At 43.9% G+C, this 19,472-nt stretch overlaps 1 protein-coding gene across 2 annotated transcripts in view; it reads left to right on the plus strand.

The window, feature by feature from the left end:
• Nucleotides 1–19,472, plus strand: part of ANKRD13A (ankyrin repeat domain 13A) — a 42,539-nt gene continuing 23,067 nt past the window's right edge. For both annotated transcript variants that reach the window (XM_011936285.1, XM_011936290.1), the window contains exons 1-4: nucleotides 1–150; nucleotides 13,226–13,358; nucleotides 14,321–14,445; nucleotides 18,189–18,234. In XM_011936285.1, coding sequence (XP_011791675.1) covers nucleotides 55–150; nucleotides 13,226–13,358; nucleotides 14,321–14,445; nucleotides 18,189–18,234 — 400 coding nt within the window. In that variant the 5' untranslated portion in view covers nucleotides 1–54. The remainder of the gene's footprint in view (nucleotides 151–13,225; nucleotides 13,359–14,320; nucleotides 14,446–18,188; nucleotides 18,235–19,472) is intronic.

Raw genomic sequence — 19,472 nt, forward strand, 5'->3', positions numbered from 1 at the left:
CGAGACTTGGGGCTGGCTGGCGGGCGGCGAGGACCCGGTTACGGCCTCCTCGCCATGTCCTCGGCCTGCGACGCCAGCGACCACTACCCCCTGCACCTCCTAGTGTGGAAAAACGACTACCGGCAGCTCGAGAAGGAGTTGCAGGGCCAGGTGAGGGGCGGGGCGGGGGTCCGACTCCCGATGGGGACTTCGGGGAATCGGGGGTCGTTTCGCCTCCCTGAGCCCATTTCTAGCCCTCTGTCCCCGGGATCCCCAGACCCCTTCCACTTTGCAGGTGTGGGACCGTCCTAATAATAGGACACGTATCGAGTGCTTACTGTGCCACGGGCTTTTTAATATCTTGTCTCTTTACCTTTCCAATAACGCTGGAGGGTAGGTACTGTTACTTTTCCACTGGACAGAGAAGGAAACTGAAGTCCTCAGAGGCTACGTGCCTTGTGTGAGGCCGCCCCGCTGATAAATGCCAAGTCGGGATTTTAACTCGGGCCGGCTGGCTCCGGAATGCACCGTCTTAACCATTTTTAGGTTCTGCTGCCTCAAAGACGTAAGAATAGCACACCCTCCTTGTTGTAAGGAAGGGCTTGGTTGGTTTTGGAGTCCAGGTTCTAACGCGCCCTGTGACCTTGGGCAAGGCATTTTCCCTCTCTGGCTGACGTTAACTTAGCTGTAGAATGAGGATGTTAGTGCTGGGGCAAAACCCAACATTTGACTCTATTGATAGGTCTGGGGTGAAGTCCAGGTGCCGCGTTTTAACATACTCTCCAGGGAGGCTGATCGCTAGCAAAGTTTGAGAATCACTGGTTCTCAGGCTCCTTAAAATCCCTTCTTGTTCTAAAGTGCTTTGATGCTTTAATGTTTTCATTATTGCCATCTCTTTAAAGCAGTAGTGCTCTCAGTTGGAGGTGATTTTGCACCCCCGAACCCCTGGGGACATTTGGCAATGTATGGGACATTTTTGGTTGCTGCAAGTGGGGAGTGGGTGCTACTAGTAGTGGGTAGAGGCCAGTTATGCTGCTCAACATCCTGCAATGGACAAGACAGCCCCCCGCAACTAAGACTTATCCAGCCCCCAAATCCAATAGCCTCTTAGTTGAGAAACTCTGCTCCCCCCCCTCCTCCGCCCCCGCTCTTGTTGCCCAGGCTGGAGTGCAATGGCCCGATCTCGACTCACTGCAACCTCCGCCTCCTGGGTTCAGGCGATTCTCCTGCTTCAGCCTCCCAAGTAGCTGAGATTACAGGCATGCGCCACCACACCCAACTAATTTTATATTTTTAGTAGAGATAGGGTTTCTCTATGTTGGTCAGGCTGGTCTCGAACTCCCGACCTCAGGTGATCCGCCTGCCTCAGCCTCCCAAAGTGCTGGGATTACAGGCGTGAGCCACCACACCTGGCCGAGAAACTGCTTTTAAAGTATCCCAACAATTCTGGGAGATATTGGTGCCCTCAAGTTTCAAGCTAACAAACTTAGCAGTTAGGATGAGGATTTGTGATTATCTCTGAAATCTAGTATGGTTGTTCTTGTTGGCTTCATACATTTTATCCGGTGTCTTACAGACCTGGTTTTTGAATGACTCGAAATTGGTGCTATAATTTTCAAGAAATTGTAGAGGAAGAGGAGCATTGGTTGTCTTATGGTTCACAAAAATTGAGACAGTTTAGCATTACTCCATTTGGTGAATGGGTACTGCAAGCTGTGTGCCTGCAACCTGCCATATTTAAGGTGGTTGAGCCCCCGCCAAGAGTCCAAAATTACCCTCTTTTCTTTTCTTTCTTTTTTATTCTTTTCTTTTTAAGATGGAGTCTCGCTCTGTCATACAGACTGGAGTGCAGTGGCGTAATCTCAGCTCACTGCAGCCTTCGCCTCCCAGGTTCCAGCGATTCTCCTGCCTCAGCCTCCTTAGTAGCTGGGATTACAGGCTAATTTTTGTGTTTTTAGTGGAGATGGTATTTCATCATGTTGGCCATGCTGGTTTCAACCCCTGGCCTCAAGCAGTCCGGACGCCCGCCTCTACCTCCCAAAGTGCTGGGATTACAGGCATGAGCCACTGTGCCCGGACATTTTTCATTTAAAAAGAATTCCAGATACGATAAACTTTTGTGAGAGTCATCGTTCTTAATTAGGTGACAGGGCAACTATTTAAGAGTTAAGGAAATATGACACATGCCTTCAGACTAAATGATTCACCATTAGGCATTTTAGTATACTGATAATTTAATTCCTTTTCTATTACTAGACATGGTACAGAGCTAAAAACTCTAAGACTCAGCTAGGACACTTTAAAAATGACCAGTTTTGGTTTTTAGGCATCTGCTTCTTCTGGTGCCCAGGCTGGTCTTGAACTCCTGGACTCAAGTGATCTGCCCACCTCAACCTCCCAAAGTGCTGGGATTACAGATGTGAGCCACTGTGCCCTGCCCAAATCCTGTATTCTTAACCCCTACTATACTTCTTTCAGTAAAAATGACTTCATTTCAAGATTATGGAGAATAAATAAGGAAGATAATGGACCTGAAAGTGCAGGCATATGGTAATTGGAAACAATATTTACCAGTAGCTGCTGCTATTGTAATCATCATTTGTAAACCTGGGGATTGAGCTTCTTTTCTCTATATTACAGTTTTTCTACAAGGAAGATGTATTGATTGCATAATTAAAAACAAAAAATTCTTAAGGCCAGGTGCAGTGACTCACACCTGGAATCCCAGCACTTTGGGAGGCTGAGGTGGGTGGATCACCTGAAGTCAGGAGTTCGAGAACAGCCTGACCAACATAGAGAAACGCCATCTCTACTAAAAATACAAAAATAGGCCAGGCGCGGTGGCTCAAGCCTGTAATCCCAGCACTTTCGGAGGCCGAGACGGGCAGATCACGAGGTCAGGAGATCGAGACCATCCTGGCTAACACTAAAAGATACAAAAGATACAAAAAACTAGCAGGGCGAGGTGGCGGGCACCTGTAGTCCCAGCTACTCGGGAGGCTGATGCAGGAGAATTGCATAAACCCAGGAGGCGGAGCTTGCAGTGAGCTGAGATCCGGCCACTGCACTCCAGCCTGGGCGACAGAGTGAGACTCCATCTCAAAAAAAAACAAAACAACAAAAATAGCCCAGTGTGGTGGCATGCACCTGTAATCCCAGCTACTCAGGAGGCTGAGGCAGGAGAATCACTTGAACCCAGGAGGCCGAGGTTGCAGTGAGCCAAGATCATGCCACTGCACTCCAGGCTGGGAGACAGAGCAAGACTCCGACTCAAAAAACAAAAAATTCTTATCACCTCAGCAATAAAGTGGCTGTTTCCCTTAATGTTTTGTTTGCTGGTGAGTTTCTGCTGTCAGTTCTCTCATTCCCTCTATCACCCAATTGAGACTTGGAGCATGTACACTGATAGCTGTAAGGATTTTTTTCCAGGTTTTTTGTTCCTGTTCCAGGAACAGCAACACAAGAATCAAGTTTATCCAGATGAAGAGGATAAGCACATGTTTCTGAATGTGTGTGAGCCAATCCCACTGTCTCACTAATAGCGGGCAGTTGTGTAACTTTGCCAACTACGAGATTATTTCAGGCCTTCGTTTGATCAGCAGAGGCATTTAATAAAGTGCCTCTTAACCCATCAGCTCATTAATATTCAGTGGGGCCTTGAACTTGGTTGCTGAAGTTGAAACTATCTGTGTTCTGCTTATGTCATTTGCCACTTAGCAAATGTTAAACTTCTTTGGCCCTCTTACTGATGCTGAGACATGAACACTTAAGGGGACAGATACAAAGGTGAGTTAGTGTACCTTAGACAGGCTTGGAAAACCTGGGTTGTGTGAGGTGGAGGGTGGCAGATGAGGCCTGACTCTAGAGCCAGGCTCCCTGTTAGGAAGCCAGCAGGGGAAAAGCACAGCACCTAGGTAAGAGGAGGACATTCCTGGGGTTCCCACTATGGAGCAGGCCAGGTGAGGCCCCTGGGCACAGATTCAGGTCGCTGAGCCATGGGCTAGGCATCCAAGATGAAGAGCCTAGAGCCTGCTCTCCGCATGTGCCCCCTTGGTCATCAGGGGCTCAGGCTCAACCTCGGAAACTGGCCTCAAGATTCCTGTTCCCACTGACTCAGGGTGGGGGCTACACAGAGGACCAAGATGGTCTGAGAGTGAAGAGGAGTGAGGGTGGTTGACTGTGTTGAGAGAGAGGAGGACTAGCCAGCAGCCTCTTGCTGGAGGCCCCCTAAAGGTAACAGTGAGTTCATGAAGCACTTCCTGCATGCCAGGTACCAAGGCACAGGGGATCTGATAATTCACCTGAGGCTAGTGGGGAAGCTGGAAGGGGCGCCCGGTTGTCTGGTTCTGCAGCCTGGCCTCAGAGCTCAGCAGGAGGATGACAAGATAGTAAAGAAGGCTTGATTGAGGAGGCTGAGATGAGGCAGTGCTTGAGGACAGGAGTTCAAGACCAGCCTGGCCAACATAGTAAGACTCCGTCACCTTAAAAAAAAAATTTTTTTTTTGGCTAGGCATGGTGGCTCATGCCTGTACTCCCAGCATTTTGGGAGGCCAGGGCAGGTGGATCATGAGGTCAAGAGTTCAAGACTAGCCTGGCCAACATAGTGAAACCCCATCTTTGCTAAAAATACAAAAAAATAGCCAGGCGTGGTGGCGGGTGCCTGTAATCCCAGCTACTTGGGAGACTGAGACAGGAGAATCGGTTGAACCCGGGAGGCAAAGGTTGCAGTGAGCCAAAATCGCGCCATTGCACTCCAGCCCCGGCGACAGTGTGAGACTCTGTCTCAAAAAAAAAAAAAAAAAAATTTTTTTTAAGGCTTTTGATCAAGAAAAGTGGATGGGCTGAAATGAGCAAATAGGAAGGAAACTCCTAGTTAAAGGGAGATGGGTATTTTTATTTGGGTATAGCTCATGGCTAAAGAAACTTAGAAACCTAAATGATCAGTTTCAAAACTGAATTCCAGCTGGGCGCAGTGGCTCATGCCTGTGATCCCAGCACTTTGGGAAGCCGAGGCGAGTGGATCACCTGAGGTTGGGAGTTCGAGACCAGCCTCAACATGGAGAAACCCCATCTCTACTAAAAATACAAAATTAGCCAGGCGTAGTGCATGTCTATAATCCCAGCTACTAGGGAGGCTGAGGCAGGAGAATTGCTTGAACCTGGGAGGCGGAGGTTGCAGTGAGCTGAGATTGGGCCATTGCACTGCAGCCTGGGCAACAAGAGGGAAACTGTCTCAAAAAAAAAAAAAAGTGAATTCCAGCTAAATTCTGAAAGTCCTTGTTCTCTGAACTCATATTATTAGTTGAAGATTCTAAGCCCCACTATTAACTGTAATGCAATTTGAGCAAATCCCTTTTAGGAAGAAAGTGACAGCTATATGAAACTACATAGTGTGGGCGTATGATAATAACAGATAACTCTTCTCAGCGCTTACTGTGGTGTCAAGCACTGTGCTAAGTTAAGGCCTTTCCCCTTGTAAGAACTGTAAGGTAGGTGTTTTTTTACTGTTCAGTTTTACAAGCGAGCACACTGAAGCTCAGGAGAAATTAAGCAACTTGTCAAACAGTACATGAGAGATTTCGTTTTATGTATTATATATAAACATACACATTGATTTTCAAAACATTTGTATTGAGATATTATAGTTCACTTATATAATCTACATTTAAAGGTTATTCAATGGTTTTTAGTATATTTGCTGAGTTGTACAACTATCACTACTGTCAAATTTCAGAATTTTTGTTTTTCTTTTCTTTTTTGTTTTTTGGTGGTGTTTTTGAGACAGGGTCTCACTCTCTTTCCTAGGTTGGCACGATCACAGCTCACTGCACCCTTGACCTTCTGGGCTTAAGCGATCCACCTCAGCCTCCCAAATAGCTAGGACAACAAGCAAGCACTACCACACTTGGCTAATTTTTAAAGATTTTTTTGTAGAGAAAATGTGTCCCTGTGTTGCCCAGACTGGCCTCAAACTCCTGGGCTCAAGCAGTCCTCCCGCCTTGGCCTGCCAAAGTGCTGAGATTACAGGTGTTAGCCACTGCACCCAGCCTGTAACATTTTCCTCACCCAAAAAAGAAACCCCATACCTGTAACAGTCACTCCTCATTTCTCCCCAACCCCTCCAGCGCCAGGCAATCTGCTAACCTACTTCTTGTCTCTAGATTTGCCTATTCTGGACATTTTATATAAATAGAATCGTATGTGGCCTTTTGTTTCTTCTTTCACTTAGCATAATGTTTTGGAGGTTCATCTACGTTGTGGCATGTTTCAGGTACTTAATTCCTTTTTATCACTGAGTATATCCCATTGCATGGATGTACTATGTTTTGTTAGACAAAAATGTTTCTCCATTTGTCAGTTGATTGACATTTGGGTTGTCCCCACTTTTTGGCTATTATGAATAATGCTGCTGGGTCTATTTGTGTATATGTTTTTGTGGGTTTCTTTTTTTTTGAGACAGTCTTGCTTGGTTGCCCAGGCTGGAGTGCAGTGGCACGATCTCAGCTCACTATAACCTCTGCCCCCTAGGTTTAAGTGATTCTCTTGTCTCAGCCTCCCTAGCAGCTGGGGTTACAGATGCGCACCACCATGCCTGGCTCATTTTTGTATTTTTAGTAGAGATGGGGTTTTACCATGTTGGCCAGGCTGGTCTTGAACTCCTGACCTCAAGTGATCCGCCCACCTTAGCCTCCCAAAGTGCTGGGATTACAGGTGTGAGCCACCGTGCCCAGCCCCATGTATAAGTTTTTGTGTGGGTATATGTTTTCATTTATCTTGGGTATATACCTTGGAGAGGAATTCCTGGGTCATGTAGTTACTCTACATTTAACTTTTTGAGGAACTGCCAACAATTTATCAAAGTGGCTGCACTGCTTTACATTTCCACCAGCAGTGTATGAGGGTTCCAGTTTCTTCACATCCTTGGCAACACTTGGTATTATCTGTTGTTTTGTTTGTACCCATCCTAGTGGGTGTGAAGTGGCATCTCATTGTGGTTTTGATTTGCATTTATCTTATGATTACTGATGTTGAGCATCTTTTCATGTGCTTATTGGCGATTTGTGTATCTTCCTTGGAGAAATGTCTATTCAAATCCTTTGCCCATTTAAAAATTGAGTTGTTTGACTTGTTGAGTTGTTAAGGTTCTTTGTATATTCTGGATAGTAGGCCTTTATCAGTATGTGATTTGCAAATATCTTCTCCCATACCATGGGTTGTCTTTTTTTTTTTTTTTTGGAGATGGAATTTCACTCGTTGCCCAGGCTGGAGTGCAATGGTGTGATCTCGGCTCACCACAACCTCCGCCTCCCAGATTCAAGCAATTCTCCTGCCTCAGCCTCCTGGGTAGCTGGGATTACAGGCATGCACCACCACGCCCAGCTAATTTTGTATTTTTAGTAGAGACAGAGTTTCTCCATGTTGATCAGGCTGATCTCAAACCCTACTTCAGGTGATCCTCCTGCCTCGGCCTCCCAAAGTGCTGGGATTACGGCTGTGAGCCATTGAGCCCAGCCAAAATTTTGTTCTTTTGCATGTAGATATTCAGTTGTTCAAGCAGCACTTGTTGAAAGGACAGTTCTTTCCCAATGAATTATTTTGGCACCCTCGTTGAAAATAAATGACCATAAATGTGTGGGTTTATTTCTGGACTCTAAATTGTATTCCATTGACCTGTATGTCTGTCCTTATGCCAGTACCACATTGTCTTGATTGCTGTAGCTTTGTGTAGTACGTTTTGAAATTGGCAAACGTGAAATGTGAGTCCTCAGACCTCTCTCTTCAAGGTGGCCATTCTAGGTTTCTTGCATTTCCATATGAATTCTAAGATCAGCTTGTCAATGTCTGCAAAAAGCCAGCTGAGATTTTGATAGGAGTTGAATTGAATCTATACCTCAGTTTGGAGAGTTTTGTCATTTTAACAATACTGTCTTTTAAATCATGAGCTTGAGGATGTTTTTCAGTTTACTTAGGTCTTCTTTAATTTTGTGGGTTTTTTTTTTTTAAGACAGAGTTTTCACTGTTGTTGCCCAGGCTGAAGTGCAGTGGTGAAATCTTGGCTCACTGCAACCTCCACCTCCCAGGTGCAAGCGATTCTCCTGCCTCAGCCTCCCAAGTAGCTGGAATTACAGGCATGCGCCACCACGCCCGGCTAATTTTGTAGTTTTAGTAGACTACATGTTGGTCAGACTGGTCTCAAACTCCCAACCTCAGGTGATCTGCCCTCCTCAGCCTCCCAAGTGCTGGGATTATAGGCTTGAGCCACCACACCTGGCCAGGTCTTCTTTAAATTTTTTTAAACAATGTTTTATGATTTTAAGAGTATGTAAGCTTTATATTTATTTTGTTATATTTATTCCTAAATGTTTTATTTTTTTGATGCTATTATAGATGAAATTGTTCTCTTAATTTCATTTTGAGTTGCTCATTACGAGTATATAGAAATATAATTGATTAGTTATTGATCTTGTGTCCTGCAACCTTGCTGAACTCATTTAATAGTTCTAATAGTTTTTTGGTAGATTCCTTATGATTTTATACACAAGATCATGTCATCTTCCTTTCCATTCTGGATGCTTTTTATTTCTTTGTCTTGCCCAGTTGCCGTGGTTAGAATCTCTAGTACAATGTTGAATAGATGTGGTAAAAGAGGACATCCTCATCTTGTTCCTCATCTTAGAGGGGAAGCATCCAGTCTTTCGCCATTAACTATGGTGTTAGTTGTGGGTTGTTTAGAGATGCTGTTTGGGGAAGTTTCCTTTTATTCCTAGTATGTTGAGAGTTTGTTTTTTTTCTTTTAATCATGAAGGGATGTTGGAGTTTTGTCAGATGTTTTTGCTGCAGCTGTTGAGATGATCGTGTATTTTTGTTTTATCCCATGATATGGTGTGATATGTTAATTGACTATCTAAAGTTATACCATTCTTGTATTTGTAGGATAAGTCTCAGTTGGTCATAGTATAAAATACCCTTTTTATATGTTGCTGAATTTAGTTTGCCAGTATATTGTTGAGGATTTTTGCATCTACATCATAAGAGATATTAGTGTGTGGTTTTCTTTTCTTATGAAGCATTTGTCATCAGGATAATAGTGGGTTCATAAAATGAATTGGAAAGTTTTCCTTCTTCATCTATTTATTGAAAGAGTTGGCCGGGCGCGGTGGCTCAAGCCTGTAATCCCAGCACTTTGGGAGGCCGAGACGGGCGGATCACGAGGTCAGGAGATCGAGACCATCCTGGCTAACCCGGTGAAACCCCGTCTCTACTAAAAAAATACAAAATCTAGCCGGGCGAGGTGGCGGGCGCCTGTAGTCCCAGCTGCTCGGGAGGCTGAGGCAGGAGAATGGCGTGAACCCGGGAGGCGGAGGTTGCAGTGAGCTGAGATCCGGCCACTGCACTCCAGCCTGGGCGACAGAGCCAGACGCTGTCTCAAAAAAAAAAAAAAAAGAAAAAAAAAGAAAGAGTTTGTGAGACATTGGTATTAATTCTTCTTTAAATGTTTCATAGAATTCACCAGTGAAGGCCAGACATGGTGGCTCATACCTGTAATCCCAGCACTTTGGGAGGCTGAGGTGGGCAGATCATATGAGGTTAGGAGTTCAAGACCAGCCTGGCCAACATTGCAAAACCCCACTTTTACTAAAAGTACATAAATTAGCCAGGTGTGGTGGTGGGCACCTATAATCCCAGCTACTCAGGAGGCTGAGGCACAAGAAATCACTTGAACCTGGGAGGCAGAGGTTATAGTGAGCTGAGATTGTGCCACTATACTCCAGCCTGGGCGACAGAGCAAGACTCAATCTCATATAAAACAAAACAAAAAAACCATCTGGGCCTGCATTTTTTTTGGTGGGCAGTTTTAAAATTACTAATTCAATTTCTTGTTATAAACTTATTCAGATTTTCGGTTTCTTTTTAAGTCAGTTTTGCTAGTTTGCATTTCTGTAGGGATTTATCTTGTTCATCTAAGTTGTCTAATTTGTTGGCATACAGTTGTTCATAGTCTTCTTTTATTTTATTTTATTTTTTGAGATGAAGTTTCACTCTTGTTGCGCAGGCTGGAGTACAATGGCACAATCTCGGCTCACCGCAACCTCTGCCTCCTGGGTTCAAGCAATTCTCCTGCCTCAGCCTCCCGAGTAGCTGGGGCTACAGGCATGCACCACCGGCCCAGCTAATTTTGTATTTTTAGTAGAGATGGGGTTTCTCCATGTTGGTCAGGTTGATCTCGAACTCCCGACCTCTAATGATCCACCTGCCTCGGCCTCCCAAAGTATTGGGATTACAGGCATGAGCCAATGCTCCCGGCCCATAGTTTTCTTTTATAATCCTTTTTATTTCTGTAGAGTTGCTAATAATATTCCATCTTTAATTCCTGATTTTAGTAACTTAAGTCTTCTCTCGTTTTTCCCTGGTCTATCTAACTAAATGTTCGTCAATATTGCTGACATTCTCCAAGAACCAACTTTTGATTTTGTTGATTTTCTCTATTGTTTTCTCTTCTCTATTTTACTCATTCCCCCTCTACTCTTTATTCACTTATTGTTTTAAAATCACACTGTCACCATAATACAATTACAGCATTTTTTTTTCTACTGCCTCTTACTTCAGATGAGAGAGGTGCAGGAAGGTCTGAAGAGTTATAATTATCCAAGAAAAGTGTGCTGCCCTGTCTTATCCATAGGTGCTCCTCTATGGTCCAAACTAGAAAAAAAGTTAACATTGCAATGTATTTGGCTTTTATTTTGTGCATCATCTCTAACTGTTGCCTAGGAGTTTGTTTTTTGTTTGTTTGTTGTTGTTTTGTTTTGTTTTGTTTTTGAGACGGGAGTCTCGCTCTGTCACCCAGGCTGGAGTGCAGTGGCGTGATCTCGGCTCACTGCAACCTCTTCCTCCCAGGTTCAAGCAATTCTCCTGCCTCAGCCTCCCGAGTAGCTGGGACAATATAGGCACTCACCACCTTGCCCGGCTAATTTTTTTATTTGTAGTAGAGATAGGGTTTCATCATGTTGGTCAGGTTGTTCTCGAACTCCTGACTCAGGTGATCCACCTGCCTCGGCCTCCCAAAGTGCTGGGATTACAGGCGTGAGCCACCGCGCTTGACTGAGTTTGAGTGTTAATCCTTACTCTGTGCTTTTAGTTTTGCTCTGGGGTGTGAATTGTAGTAAGTAGTTTCCCCTTTCCCATGATAAACATTTTTTTTTTTTTTTTTTGAGGCGGAGTCTCGCTCTGTCGCCCGGACTGGAGTGCAGTGGCTGGATCTCAGCTCACTGCAAGCTCCGCCTCCCAGGTTTACACCATTCTCCTGCCTCAGCCTCCCGAGTAGCTGGGACTACAGGCACCCGCCACCTCGCCCGGCTAGTTTTTGTATTTTTAGTAGAGACGGGGTTTCACCGTGTTAGCCAGAATGGTCTCGATCTCCTGACCTCGTGATCCGCCCGTCTCGGCCTCCCAAAGTGCTGGGATTACAGGCTTGAGCCACCGCGCCCGGCATAAACATTTTTACACACCTCCCCTGTAGCAGGTAGTGTGCTAAACCTAGCACCTTTCATTTCGATTGAATTTGTTAGGTAAGAAAATACTTAGTTTATGTAATAGACGTGTAGGAAGATAATGAGTTTGCTAATTATTTCTTTCCTGCTAAACTTCAACTGAATTCATAGTTCGTAAGTTCATCGTCTTGTTACTTTTAAGAAAATATTTAACGCAAGTTAGAGACTAGAGTAAGATAATCTAGAAGACGTTAATATGACTTGGATGCTACCCTTTGGAATTCTCCATCTCTTTGGTGCGATGGACAAGTCATAACCTTGGGAAGACTCAGGGAATCATGGGAGATGTGTGGACTGGGCTCCAGAAGACAGGAAGGTATTTTAGCACTGGGGGAACACTGAGGCCTGGGATTGGTCCAGGAGGACTTATGTTCAGCTAGCAGATGTCTTCAACCACATTTCTTATTCCTCAATAAGAGTTATCTTCACTATAGTAGCCATGACATAGTGTTCGCAAAACAGGGAGGTTTGATAGCTGTTGGATTGTGGCAGTTTACCCATGATCCTGCTTCTCTTTCCTAAGTGGCACTTTCTGTGTATCTTCAGAGACTGCAGGAGTAGTACCTGAATAACAGCTAGCATCTCAAATAAAAATAAAGCACATTTTCTAAGATGTATTATGGCATTTAAAAAGTGTTTACAGGCTGGGCATGGTGGCTTATGCCTTTAATCCCAGCTACTAGGGAGGCTGATATGGGAGGATCTCTAGAGCCCAAGAGGTCAAGGCTGCAGTAAGCTGTGATCACGCCACTGCACACCAACCTGGGTGACAGAGTGAGACCTTGTTTGAAAAAAAAAAAAAGGTTGTACCTTCCAAAAGTCCATGGCAATTTATTGTATCCTTGAAAGAACTTTCAGAGTCACATTTTTGCAGGCAGCGCCCAGGCCTTAAGATTTAGCTCACACTAGAGAAATTGCTGTGTGGCTCTAGAGACGCGGTACAGGTACCAAAAGGGGGGCAAGAGTGGCAGAATAGGAATGAAGAGGTAAGAGCCAGGTGTGCATGTCTAGCATGGAGAAGAAAACCCTCGATGGGATGGACGGAAGTGACGCATGTGCGCTTGCCTATTTCTCTGTGAGTAGATCCACATAGGTGCCCGGCAGATCATGCTTGTGGTCTGAAGGACCCACACATGCTGCTGGAGTTTACGTGCTACTTCAGGGCACGTGAAACTCAATACACAATAATGAGAGTGGAGTTTTGGTGGGAATCCAGCTAGAGAATGTAATTTTATTCTGACCCAAATTATCTTCTCTGCTTTCAGTTTTGATTGAAGTCCTGTACTTCCAGTTCTAGACTTGAATGCTGATATGTGCTTGAGAAATCCCCCATGTTCTGTGTTGTCCGGTGATTACATTTCATGAAAGCTCCTGGCTTTATTTAGACTTAATTTAAGTGCTGTCGAGAGCTTAAAGTTGTGTTGGATCATCTGGAGCCTGTTGCCAACATTTATTTATTAGGTACTTAACTTTACAGAAAAAGGAATTCAGTAATTCAGTAACTATCATCTTTATATGTAATCCCCAAATTCGTATTTTAATTGTGCCCAAATGCAAACATAACCTTCTTACATGTGTTGCTCTAATTAATGCATAAATATGTTTTCCATTTTTTGTATTTGAAATATCTGTCAAACACATTTCCCTATTTTAATGTAATACATCCAGTTATAGAAATGCCAGTGTTTCTTTCACAGAATGTGGAGGCTGTGGACCCACGAGGTCGAACATTACTGCACCTTGCTGTTTCCTTGGGACATTTGGAATCTGCTCGAGTCTTACTCCGACATAAAGCAGATGTGACAAAAGAAAATCGCCAAGGATGGACAGGTAAGTATACTTTTACAATAATTTAAAGTCCTCCTGGGCAACATGGCGAAACCCTGTCTCTACAAAAAAATACAAAAATTAGCCAGGTGCGGTGGTGCATGTCTGTAGTCCCAGGTACTAGGGAGGCTGAGGGGGTAGGATCACCTGAGCCGAGGGAGGTTGACACTGCAGTGAACAGTGATTGCGTCACTGCCCACTCCACCCTGGGCAATAGAGCGAGACCTTGTCTCAAAAAGAAGGTCATTCATTTTGGTTTATCTTTCTGAATAAAGGCCAGTCTCAATCATACTTTTCCTCAGAGTCATCTTTATCTTAAGATTTCTCTCTTGGGACGAAGGATAGGGACAAGGAAATGGGAGCCCAGGATGATACAGGTTGTGTCCCGGGCCAGAAACCCTCGGTAGAGAATGACTCCTCATCCAGAAACAGCTCTCAGTGCAACCTTCTTCCACCGTACATGAACGTGGAGGCTGGTTTTCCTTGAGGAATATGGTTACCTCCATTGAATCCATCAAAATAGGCAAAAATCAAAAATAAATTGTGGCTAAAAGTAGCCTCTTCCTGGGAAATCCTGGCATTCCATTGGTCAGAGTAATTTTGTATTGACTGAGCAGGGATACTGTAGGCCAAGCCCTGCCTGCCAGGTCTACATATAACCACAGTTACATGTTGTGTGATCGTATAGTTAAAGCCAGCTCTCTAAACACATTGTCAGGATTTCGGAACCAGTGGTAAGAGGGGTAGGGAGAGGTGGAAGGGGTTTGATCAAGATGCTAAGGGTACTCTGTGTTTTTTACTCAGTGAAGAACTAGCAATCAGAAGTCGTAATCATCATGGTAAGGTTGGACTGCAGCCCTTTTCTTCTGAAGAAAATACTGATCTTTGATCTAGATACTTTTTCAGCCTGGTTTTGGAGTTTGTCAGAGAGTATGAGAATTAAATTTCACCCTTTTGTTTTCCAGTTTTACATGAGGCTGTGAGCACTGGCGATCCTGAGATGGTATACACAGTTCTTCAACATCGAGACTACCACAACACATCCATGGCCCTTGAGGGAGTTCCTGAGCTGCTCCAGAAAATTCTCGAGGTATTCATGAAAATGTGTTCAGGCTATAATCTGAGCTAAAGGCTGATACAATTACTGGAGACACAGTTTGACATCCTTGTGTGCCTTCCTACAGAATTTTCTGATTCATGAATATGAAATACTGAATACCAATCACATTGTTCCTTGCCCTTCTAATTTGTAGAAGTGTGAGGTCTTTCACAAATTACACATCTAAGTCACTGGGCTTACCCTTTTAAATACTATTTAAAGATTATAATTCGGCCAGGCATAGTGGCTCATGCCTATATTCCCAGCACTTTGGGAGGCTGATGCAGGAGATTTGCTTAAGCCCAGGAGTTTGAGACCGGCCTGGGCACCAAACAAAGCAAGACTCTGTCTCTAAAAAAAAAATTAGCAGGACATGCTAGTGCACACCTGTTGTCTGAGCTACTTGGGAAGAGGCTAGGGTAGGAGGATTGCTTGAACCCAGAAGGTTGAGGCTGCAGTGAGCCATGATCACACCCCTGCACTTCAGTCTGGGCAACAGAGCAAGACCTAAAATAATAATAACAAATATAATAATAAAATAATAAATGATAATAAAGTAAAAATTAGAACTTAAGGAAAATGGACATCAAGCAGTTAATTTGTTTAGGTGCCTGTTTTCTTGAAAGTAGCCTCCTGAGCATCAATAATCTTAAGGAAGTTGTGATAAGCATCACTTACTATGCAGGAATTTTCAGATCCTGTTAAGGCTCAGAGGTCCGTGTGCAACTTTTCCTTGCCAGTCTTGTCACTTCCAGCTATTAGTATTTTGAGACCTTTAGTCCATTGCCCTAATTCATTTATAGAGAAAAATTAATAACTCTATCAAGAAAAGGAACAACTTTATTATAAATAAGACAATCAGCCAGGCCCAGTGGCTCACGCCTGTAATCCCAGCACTTTGGGAGGCTAAAGCGGGCAGGTCATGAGGTCAGGAGTTCGAGACCAACCTGGCCAATATGGTGAAACCCCGTCTCTACTAAATACAAAAATTAGCTGGGTGTGGTGGCATGCACCTGTAGTCCCAGCTACTTACTAGGGAGGCTGAGGCAGAAGAATTGCGTGAACCCAGGAGGTGGAGTTTGCCGTAAGCCAAGATCGTGCCACTACGCTCCAGCCTGGTGACAGAGCAAGACTCTGTCTAAAAAAGTAAAAATTAAAAAAACAATCGTTGGTCATTTTTTGAGCCATCTTTGAAAAGAATTTTTCTTTTTTTTTTTTTTTTGAGACGGAGTTTCCCTCTTATTGCCCAGGCTGGAGTGCAAATGGCGTGATCTCAGCTCACTGCAACCTCTGCCTCCCAGGTTCAAGTGATTCTCCTGCCTCAGCCTCCTGAGTAGCTGGGATTACAGGTGCGTGCCACCACGGTCAGCTAATTTTTTGTATTTTTAGTAGAGACAGGGTTTCATCATGTTGGCCAGGCTGGTCTCGAATTCCTGACCTCAGGTGGTCCACCCGCCTCAACCTCCCAAATTGCGTGCATTAGAGGCGTGAGCCATTGCTCCTGGCCTAAAAAGAATTTCTAAGCTAAGTCGTGCCCAAGGTATTCATTTCCCATATATACTACAGTTAAATCTCCCATAAAATATGAAATATTTGTGTGCATTGTTTTAAAAATAGGTGTGTATTTTTGAGTGTGCAAAGATAACATGGATTTCTTGTTTTCTTCCTAACTTAACTGCAGGAGGAACTAAAAACATCATCTGCTCATTTGGCAAAGTAGAAAATTACTTTTTTAATGTGAGGTCACCCTTCACTTAAAAAATTTAGTGTCGGCCGGGCGTGGTGGCTCACGCCTGTAATCCCGGCACTTTGGGAGGCCGAGGAGGGCACATCACAAGGTCAGGAAATGGAGACCATCCTAACACAGTGAAACCCCGTCTCTACTGAAAATACAAAAAATTAGCCGGGCATGGTGGCAGGTGCCTGTAGTCCCAGCTACTGGGGAGGCTAAGGCAGGAGAATGGCGTGAACCTGGGAGGCGGAGCTTGCAGTGAGCCGAGATTGCGCCACTGCACTCCAGCCTGGATGACAGAGCGAGACTCATCTGAAAAAAAAAAAATTTAGTGTCAAGGATTTTCATTTTTTTACTCATATTGGTCCATTGCAATGGACTGCACTGAATTGTATTCTTTGCTTCAAGTTATAGAGAGCCCATAAATGACCTGTGTACTTAGCAGCTCCAGAAGCTGTCATTAATGTCTTGTCTTTCAACAGTATCTGCTTATAACATATGCCAGCCTTTCTTACCACCTGTCTCTTGGAGGTTGTCTTTGCTCATCATTGGAATGCTGGCAGATTTTACTCCAGGGTAGATTCTTGGCCCTCCTGCCCTGTGCTTTGGTAAAAATCATGGCAAAGCCTTGCAAGTGTGTAGGAACAGGAAGAACACCTGGAATTTCTAGCGTTTCTCTTCTTGAAGGGTAACTTTTGGATTTCTGAGTCTTTAGGAACCTATAGGAATGGTAGGTAAGAAAATAATCCTAAACAGGGCTGCTCTAGTGGTTTAAAACTTTAGAAAGCCAAATTCTACATGTTTCAGAGAAAAGTGGAGAAAAGTGTTCTGTTAACTGGAGGGAAAATCAACTTCCTGAGGAAGTGAAGTCTAGCAACCTCTTTCAGTTTCACAGAGCAGTTCAATAAGTAGGAAGCACTTGCCAGTACACAAAGCCTTTTACAGTCAAGTTCCTTGTTGAATGGATGGAATTAACATTCCCTGCCCTTTGCTTAGAATAGATGGTTACCCATATTGCTTGGCAGTGCTTAAGCCCATCTTCCCAGGCTCAACTTTCTCTTACTGTTAGGAACCTGACCGGATCCCTGAATCAGGTTTGACTTTTATCCCCCTCCAGTCCTCTTATCCTCTTTCTTTCTGTTCGCTGTTCACTTTCTTTCTTTCTTTCTTTTTTTTTTTTTTTTGAGATGGGGTCTCACTCTGTCGCCTGGGCTGGAATAGTGTGATCTCACCTCACTGCAACCTCTGTCTCCCAGGTTCAAGTGATTCTCCTGCCTCAGCCTCCCCAGTAGCTGGGATTACAGGCGTGTGCCACCATGCCCAGCCAAGTTTTGTATTTGTAGTGCAGATGGAGTTTCACCATATTGGCCAGGCTGGCCTCGAACTCCTGACCTTAACTGATCCACCCGCCTCGGCCTCCCAACATGCTGGGATTACAGGCATGAGTGAGCCACTGCGCCCAGCCATCTGTTCACTTTCTTAACATCTAGACATATTTTATATCGAGGTAAAATAACACTTTAATATATAATAAGTAATGGGCTTACACTTGTTTTTTCTTTTTTTTTTTTTTTGATATAGTATCTCGCTCTGTCACCCAGGCTGGAGTGCAATAGTGCAATCTTGGCTCTCTGTAGCCTCCACCTCCTGGCCTCAAGCAATCCTCCCACCTCAGCCTCCTGAGTAGCTGGGACTAGAGTGAGCCACCATAGCCAGCTACTTTTTGTATTTTTTGTAGAGATAGGGTTTTGCCATGTTGTCCAGGCTGGTGTCAAATTCCTGAGCGCAAGTCATCACCCGCCTCAGCCTCCCAAAGTGCTGGGATTACAGGCGTGAGCCACCTCACCCGGCTAGGGGCTTATATTTTGTTTCTTCTTATTTTCTCTTTTCTCTTTTTTTTTTTATTTGAAACCCAGGGTTTTTAAGAACCCTGTTAACCCCTGCTTATGTTGTGTTGATAGTGCCAAGGGTAATCTGTTTTAAACCTTTGTCTGCCCTTCAGGCTCCGGATTTCTATGTGCAGATGAAATGGGAATTCACCAGCTGGGGTGAGTGGCTGTGGGCTTGTTATTTATTTCTCTTTCTAAATTTACTTAGCCCGCATGTAGGTTTATTTTTCCTTTATAAAAGTTACATGTACTTTTTTTTTTAATCAAGGAAATATATGGTGAAGAATAAGGAAAAATAATCACCGATAGTCCCAGTTAAACACAACTTTTAATGCTTTGTGTGTTTTTCATCCAGTCTTCCCCCCGATGCATAGGACTTTTCCTCCCAAGCATTCATGAAGATAGTGTATAGACAGTTTCATTTCTTCCTTTTGTCATTTATAGCTGACATCTGTATTATTAGTTTTAAAATGTCACTTTATTTTTATTTTTATTTTTTTGAGACAGAGTCTCACTCTGTTGCCCAGGCTGGAGTGTAGTGGCACAACCTTGGCTCACTGTAATCCTCATCTCCCAGATTCAAGTGATTCTCATGCCTCAGCCTCCTGAGTAGCTGGGATTACAGGTGCATGCCACTGTGCCCAGCTAATTTTTGTATTTTTAGTAGAGAGTGAGGTTTCACCATGTTAGCCAGGCTGGTCTCAAACTCCTGACCTCAGGTGATCCACCCACCCCAGTCCCCCAAAGTACTAGGATTACAGGCATGAGCTACCATGCCCAGCCTAATTTTTGTATTTTTAGTAGAGATGAGGTTTATTGGCCAGGCTGGTCTCGAACTCCTGACCTCAGCTGATCCACCTGCCCCAGCCCCGCAGAGTGCTGGCATTACAGGCATGAGCCACCGCACCCGGCCCAAAATGTCACTTTAAATTGCTAGAATTTTAATAAGTAGATTTACCATAATTTGCTAATTTCCTTATGTGGTTTAGCTTGATTCTTTTAAACTTGTTATTCTAAACAAGCTGAGATGAATACTGAAATAGCTTTTTTTTTTTTTAACAAAATGGATATATTTCTCTAAAGTATTACATAGGCAATTGACTGACAGTATATTTCCATAGATGTTCTACTTTTATTTCTTGTAGATGAGTTAACGATAACTCCTAACTTCCAGGTTTCAGCTGTTTCCATTTCCAGACTTCCCTTTCAGGCAAGAAGTCATATTTGTATGAAATGTTTAAATGACATAAAAGTACATAACATAATAGAACTTCAGATTGTTTTGAGAAGTGAAATTTTTTTCTTTTTTTTTTTTTGTTTTTGTTTTTTTTTTTGAGACGGAGTCTCGCTCTGTCGCCCAGGCTGGAGTGCAGTGGCACGATCTCAGCTCACTGCAA

The sequence above is a fragment of the Colobus angolensis genome, unplaced genomic scaffold, assembly GCF_000951035.1.
Source record: "Colobus angolensis palliatus isolate OR3802 unplaced genomic scaffold, Cang.pa_1.0 Scaffold10, whole genome shotgun sequence".
Classification (NCBI taxonomy): domain Eukaryota; kingdom Metazoa; phylum Chordata; class Mammalia; order Primates; family Cercopithecidae; genus Colobus; species Colobus angolensis.